We start from the raw sequence: 7727 nt of genomic DNA, 5'->3' as shown, positions 1-7727 counted from the left end.
TCTTGTTTGTTGACATGTGAGCAGGCCTCACTTCTTTCAAGCTAGGCCTGTCTGCCACCTTCAACACTGTTACGCCCTTGGACATTTGCTGCATCATTATCTTTGTCATTCCACCTTCACTCAGCACTGTTTTACTTACGGAAAACAGGAAGGCACGACATGCTGCTTCTGCTCTGTGACACTACCACTAGCAGAACACACTGATTAGTCAATCAGGTCCAGAGCATGCAATGTCAATTCCAACACCGGAAACCCATTTGGGGGCTCACAACTAGAGCAACAGGCATAATTTACTTCATTAATGACCATCACTTATTTTTTGTTCCAAATTATCAACTTAAATACCAGCGCCACGACACAAGATCAAAGGATTGTAATTGCTGAATAATACTGTCAGCCTAAGTGTGCTCTAATACTTTTCTGGGAGTATGGCAAGAACTAAGTAAAATATATTTACCTATTAATTGAAAACATCTGAATAGTAAAATATTAGTAACATTTAAATTCCTTTTACAGATTATTTACAAAAAAAAAGACTTTATTCATACAAGTACTATTATGCATTGTTCTTCTCATCCCAGTCTGTACCCACACACATTCCACAGTTAGTGGAGCTTTACACATGAACGTCTGTCTTCTGCTTCAATTAATCTTGGGGACTTCACAGCAGAGGCAGCTAGCAAAATTATGCCAGCCAGTTGCTTACACAGTGCATTCTTATAAGAATAATTAAAATGCCAGTAATGATGCTATTTTCCTTTAACTCACTAATGCTAAAGCACATCAGGAATTAATTCCTGCAAAGCACCACACACGACACAAACATTTAATGCTTAGAATTATATTTTGTTATTTAGCAATGAGACAATTTTTTTTTAAAAATTTAAGGTGGCTCATACTAAACTATGAAATACCATGCAGTACCAAATGAAGTATCTTCACAGTTAAGAGTCTAATGCAAAAATAGACCACAGACTTCAAGTACACAAGGCAGAAGGGTCATTTCCAAGTGATGCTTTTTAACCATTTTTAATATATACTTACATATAGTGCAGCTTCTAGTATTTTAGTCATGTAACTGAACATGCTCATGTTAATAATATGTTAAATGTTGGTGAAGGGACATTAGTTTACAAGGTTTTATAGCTATTTTCATGGATATTTCATTACCTTTGTCAAGTTTAACAGAATATTTCAAAATAAACAAGTCATCTTTTTAGTGCATGCACTGCAAAAAGTGTTTAAGCTACAAATAGCAAGTAAAAAATAATAGGCATTATTTTCATCAATAAATTAAACTCACAGTAGACAATTATTCAGTAAAATACTTTTATTTATGTACAGCGTAAAGATGCTGTACCATTCAACAAATGTCATATTGTACAAGAGCAGGCTTGAATTTCTAAATTCACTTTAAGTGGGAGTTTCCCTGAGGTTAAGAAAGGTATCTTGTAACTGTACATGACATCAATATTTAATCAGTGTTATCAGGAAAAAGCAAAAAACCTGAAAGATTTGGACATGGGTATTTAGTGGAAGAAGGGCCCAACAGTACATGCTGAGAACTATGAGACAAAGACATCACTGCAGTAATGTAAATGCTACAAGATCATGACCAGTACCACAAGAGTAAATATTATAGAAAAATTGGTGGATGGGAGGGGAAACAATGACAGGTTTTGGAAAAAACACAAGACAGGACACAAATGGAGGCAAACACAAACTGTGATTTAGGAATGCTGGATGAAGACAGTAAGAGCCAGATGCCTGGCCAGGGTGTCTTAGATCAGACATTCTTCTTTAAAAACAAAACAAAAAACCCCAAACCTCCAAACAAAACAAAAAAACCCACCACCCCACCCCTCCCCCCAACCAAAAATCCCAAAACACAACAAACGCCAAACACCCCTACCCCCATCATAGTTTGTTGTTTGTTTGGAGTTTGCTTTTTTTCAAAAAAAAAAAAAAAAAAGCTTCAGCCAGAAAGGTGACACAAACAGTACTCCTTGAGTAAGCTTGTCCAACAAGAAAGCAGGATGAAGTCTCCAACAGTCACCTAGGCAAACAAAAAATTCACCCAAAAACATGTTATGCAAGTTTTCCAAATCATGGCAGCAGCACACCCTGTGACCTGATCCAGCCACTACTGAAACTGAGCGTGAATTTTTCTACGTCGGATTGCGGATGAGGCCTTATAAGAGAGGCCCAACAGGACTGGGATTAGGTTCGCATTAACAAAATTTATAAACAAACTATGGCTAGTCTACCTTTGGGTTGAAAAGCAGCACTTAGTTAGAGTAATTAGACACCAAAACCCTCAGTTAGAGAGCTTTTTCAGTCTTGTTTCAGAGCAATGAGACAGTAATCCACAATCACAAACCAGAAAATCCTCTTGAAGGGAGCAGCCAAAAGGCAGTGAAGGAAACACTTGAGTAATAAAAAAAAAAAAAAAAAAAAAAAAGGCTCTGTGTAGCAGAACTGGTAACTCCAACTCTAGGCCATCAAGATGAAGAAGAAAGGTTGTCTGTATTTTTATGTCCTGTTGCATTTCTAGCTGGACTGTAAAATCCCTTTGCCCCTTAAACCAACAGAAATAAAATGAGTGCTGTTATTTGCTTTATTGCATAGCTTTCTTGTTCTATCAGGTTTAGCAGTGTTTAGGTTAACAGGTGCTCTTAGGTATTATTAATTATATCGTTAACACATGCAAAAGATTTTCAAGATATGCCACAAGTCTTTGCGTGAAAAAAAACTCACACTAAGATGCATACTAAAAAGATTGCCTTATTATGATAAAAAATAATTTTAATAAAAGATTTTAAATCCACTTAATAACATTGCACAAATTAATAATACAAAATATTAAACTTTAGAAGTCTGGTGCCACTGACACAACTATCCACCTGTCTGCTTGGACCACACCTAATCTCTTTTTCAGTCCCAAATTCACTACTAAACCCAACCCTCCATTTTCTTTTATTTTAGCACATAGAAACTTCACCTCCTTTAGCCAGCCACTATAAGAATTACACACTTGGCCCAAACTTATTTCTCTTCTGATGCTTCCATTTTCTGTTAGGATTTTTCAGAATTCTGTAGCTAGGATTTTTATATTTATTACCTTGTTTTATCAAATCCAAACCTTTTAAGTTTTAAGCTGCATAGAGCACACCATCATTCTGATATCTGGCGACTTATCCTTCCGCCTTCCCCCTGGAACACTGCAAGTGAGGTTTGGATTCTGCAAGATACGCATTTGGATCACATATTTGGGTTCTGTTTCTGAGGAATTCATCCCTCTGCTTTCTTCTAAAGTACTTTCAACATTACTTTTCCACACACAAGCCCTCAAGAGAGGTACATAATTTAAAGCTTTAGGGAAGCCTTTTTTCTACAAGATGGCGTCCAGACAGGTGACACTGCCAAAACACTGCAACCTCATTCTGGCCTGCTTAGAAATAAGAAAGTAACACAAAATTTAGATTTTCTCTATTGAATATCAGCAGGGTAAGAGATAGCGTTGCTGTATAAAATTACTATGACCCTCTTGGCCTAGCTTTGAATGGGCAATTTCACATATCCACCACTTCATCATTATCCACAAGGTCTGGCTATACATTTGTGACCTAACAATAAGAAGTTTCCTCTCCGTCATAGAGCAGCTCTTCAACTCAGTGCTCACACAAAGTGCATTAGGGAACACGGCAACCTGACCACTAGCCTCCTCCCTTCACTCAGAACAAAATCAAAGACATTGCCACCAAAAATTAATAAAATGGGGTTGTTTACACCAAACAGTGCTTCCCTTACACATTTAAAACAATATGCTCCACCACAGATCAGTACACAAAGCCTCCAACACATGCCTTGACCTAAGATTCTTCACAGCTTGGGCTTGCCCAGTCTTATTACTTTGCAAAATAAATCTGTGTAGCAGTCACGTCACACTATACAACAGTTTCAAATGACGGGGCTGTTTATCTCACTAGTTCAGTGCGCCAAAACTAATTAATATCTTTGTCATTCTCCTGCCACTAGGCGTCACTGTCTTCTATCGTGATCTTTATACCTTCATCTGCTGTCCAGCATTTCACCCAGCAAGCCTCAGACCAGTACTGTTAGTGGGAGAACATCCGCCACAATTTGCCAAGTCCTTATCTAAAAAGCAACCCTATTCCTTAGGTCAAGGAAAGATTTAGTCATGTGGCAGACAAAGAGCAAAGGACTGTTAGTGTCACATCATACATTCTTCGAAGTAAAACAAAAATACTGAAAGAACAACTGAACTCCTAAAGGAGATGATATGGGCTTTTCTCCACAGAGGAGTCACCTCAGATTCTAAAACCCTCTATAACTAAGAGAATTTCCAAAAATAAAAGGAACCATTAACAAGAGCACTAGTGGAACTAACTGCATGACTGCTCATGTGAGACCTACAAGAAAAATAATTTTACTAATCAACCAGCAATCTTTTCAAGGATGAGACAGAGTCAAACATTCTGTCATTGCCTCTTGCATTTCACTGATTTCAAGACCAGAAGGGACCACTATGATTACCTAGCTAGACCACCAGCATAATGAACGCCTGCATCCCCCACATGCATGTTTGTGTGGAACTCCTTCCGTACCAAGGGCAACCTGGAAACTACAACTCACTTCAACAGTGAACACTCAATCACCTTCCTCAAGTGCACTTAAAAGAAAAAAGAAACAAACAAACAAAGCCCAAACAAACAAAAAACCCCAAAACCCAGCCATGACTGCATTCTACCACTGAGCAATTCAGCCACCTGGAATGACTTAATGGCACACAGGAACTAGGTATCCATGCATACCTAACCTGGGTCATAATTGATCTTAATAAACAACATAATTTCCAGTATCAGTATCTCTGACATATGTGAAATAGGATTCAGGCTAAACTTGATTCAAGCTGAGCTTAACAGCCAAATTAACTGTAAAGCCACTTGGAAGCACTAGGACAAATGATGCCATTAGAGAGCATGTCACTACTAAATCATGAAATACTGTCCAACCTGACAAAATTGTTGGCATAATTCATAACTAAGAGGTTGAAGATCTTATGTGTATGTACATATGAAACTCAAACAATGCTTTTAAATACTTATGGTGCGTACAGAATACTACCAGCAAGGAATCACTGTGTTAATGAGCTTCTGGCAAAAGCTTCTAGTTCATGGCCAAAGAATTACTTCGCATTGCATTCTTCTGCTACCCTACTAAGAAACAGCTGTTTCAGTGTTATATCCTCTTCTTTTGATGTGTTTCACCATTTAATCTTCCATTTTCCACTGCTTTATTTTCAAAGTTCCAGTCAGTTGGGCTGAGGAGTTGATGAGTTTTTTTGTATGTCCAGTATGGGTTAAGTATTAGAGTAACGGCAAATAATCCCGAGAATAAAACAATAAAATGAAGAAGTCCCAGATTTTCCAGCACAGAATTCCAATTGAAAATACACACCCACCACATGTGGTAAGTAAGAATCATACGGCAGTGAAACAGGTGGATCATCACCCACTGGTTTGCCTTCCAGAAAAAGGTGTTAGCACAGCCAGCCTAGAAAAACAAGAACAGAAAGTATGCAGAAGTGAGATTGTTACTTCAAGATAAGGAACTGAGGAAACTGTAGAACTAATGCAAATATCCAGCTTTCACATATACACATTCTCAGGCATTTTTTCCATGTACAGCTATGATATTCCGCATGCACGCAGCATCCCAAACTCAGAATGAATCTATACCATCTCACTATTGACATGCACACCGCATTACACAGAAACGTGTATGGAGGACTACAGAAATATCATCACAACAAAAGCAGGTATCACAATAACATGGGTATCAGTCAGATGAACACAGTTTTGCTGAAAAGCTATCTAGACAAACCACACAGATTAGCTATGGACAAGTGAGATGCATAAAACCTGTTACAAACATAATTTGAAAATTATCACATTCTTACCTTTAGAAGCATCCAGGAAATGCATGTTGAGGGAGTACTCATCTCCAGCAACATTCCCATCAAAGGCAGATAGTGTCCAGATTTCACATTAATTACTAGACCAGCCAAGCCACCAAAAGCAAGCAAGTGATGAACTACCAAGAACACATCAAATGTTCTAAAAATAATGTTGGACATGTGAACAGCTACATTTTCAAGCAAGAAAAATCCAGCAGCTATTAAACAGTTAAACCAACTCCACTTTTGCTGTGAATACACTTTGTCAGCATGAAAAACAGGATCTATGAGCAAAGCCCATAACCCAGCAACACAACTCTGAAGTCCAAACACACCACGTGTGACTGCCATATTCCAAAACACCTTCTCTTTTGCATACAAGGCATGATAAGTGGTACTCAACCATGAAGACAACCAGTGAGACAGAAGAAATACTCCCAAGTAGATTAAAAAACCAGCAGCTAAAAACGTTAAACGAACTTCCCATAAGAGATAGTCCCAGTCAAAAATGGTTCCAGACACTGGATCATCATGTGTAGGATTCATTTCTTCTTGTTTACGAGCAAAACCTTGCAAGTGGCTCGACACTTCTCACCCGCACTATAGTCTCCTTTATGCCTATTCAGCCTCTGCTAATATGCAAACCAGAAACCATGAACTCTTCTTTTCCATCTGGAACAAGAAGAAAAAAAGTAAGTGAATTTTTAAGTCATCCATATACATAGCTTCTAAACTACAGAGAACTCACTTCTATTGCAGTTATGACTTTGGTCCTGTTGCCATTAGGCACAGTCATCCCAAAGACAGGTAGACAGACAAAAAAACTTAAGCAATGTATTTAACAACTGGCCTGCAAAATCTGTACTAGTACAAAGTATTGCACTGACACAAAAGCTGAAGAGGGCAAAGGAGGAAGGCAAGAAAGAGGAAAAGAAAATACAACAAGCAAACTCTGTTCTCTTACTTATGAAACTTGTATTTCAACAGCAGTATGCAGTTATTTTCCTACTCCCTGCTTTTCCCTCACTGATTTTCCACCACTTCCTATGGCTTTGGGCGCAATTCAGAATCTCAAATACCAATCCAGGACATAAAACTACAAAAACTTAATCCAGTAAGCAGGTCTGCTTGCACAGAAAAGGGCTTTCAGGATCATATCTCAAAACAAGGCTTTGCCATCAGTTTCCGAACATTAAACCACCTTCCTGCAGAAAACATATTCCAAAAATGCAAGAAGAGTATGGAATGCAGACAGGCAACATTATTATTTATTATTAACAACATTAGTGTAATTAACTGAACAGCCCAGCAGTAGGTGCCTCAAGTTAGCTGAAACTTCCTGAACACACTATAGTTCAAAAACAAAAGATCTGTGGGGAGGGAAAAGCGAGATAATACTGAAACATTTGAATGCTAGCTCATTTGATTTGGGTGATGTCAGCATGACCACTGGACCCACCGCAGCCTGTAAATGCTCAGAACCACAATGCGTCTGGGATTTCCGTGGAAAAAGCTAGGTGAAAAAGCCACAACGACCACCGAGTACAGACCCCTGGTGAGATGCTCCCGCCTTGCTTCACCACGCAGCAAACGCCACCACCACAGCCCAGATCCTGCAGGGACCTGCTCACCCTGGCCTTTGCTCGGAGATACCCTCCTGCAAGGCGGGGGGGGCCTGCCCTACGCCCGCCCCACGGCCCCACACCTGACAAGACCGACTCGAAAATGGAGCCCCAGCAGCGTCCTG

The 7727-nt window shown here is 39.0% G+C and overlaps 1 protein-coding gene across 1 annotated transcript; it reads right to left on the bottom strand.

The window, feature by feature from the left end:
* Positions 1 to 2491: 2491 nt before the first annotated feature.
* CLN8 (ceroid-lipofuscinosis, neuronal 8 (epilepsy, progressive with mental retardation)) lies at positions 2492 to 6650 on the bottom strand. Its single transcript, XM_010566735.1, is given in 4 exon segments — positions 2492 to 5577; positions 5984 to 6073; positions 6075 to 6124; positions 6127 to 6650. Coding segments are annotated over 4 exon segments (855 nt in total). The 5' UTR covers positions 6527 to 6650; the 3' UTR covers positions 2492 to 5262.
* Positions 6651 to 7727: the final 1077 nt, after the last annotated feature.

Source organism: Haliaeetus leucocephalus, unplaced genomic scaffold (genome assembly GCF_000737465.1).
Source record: "Haliaeetus leucocephalus isolate CR32 unplaced genomic scaffold, Haliaeetus_leucocephalus-4.0 Scaffold217, whole genome shotgun sequence".
Lineage (NCBI taxonomy): Eukaryota > Metazoa > Chordata > Aves > Accipitriformes > Accipitridae > Haliaeetus > Haliaeetus leucocephalus.
This window is presented reverse-complemented; position numbering and strand designations above follow the sequence as displayed.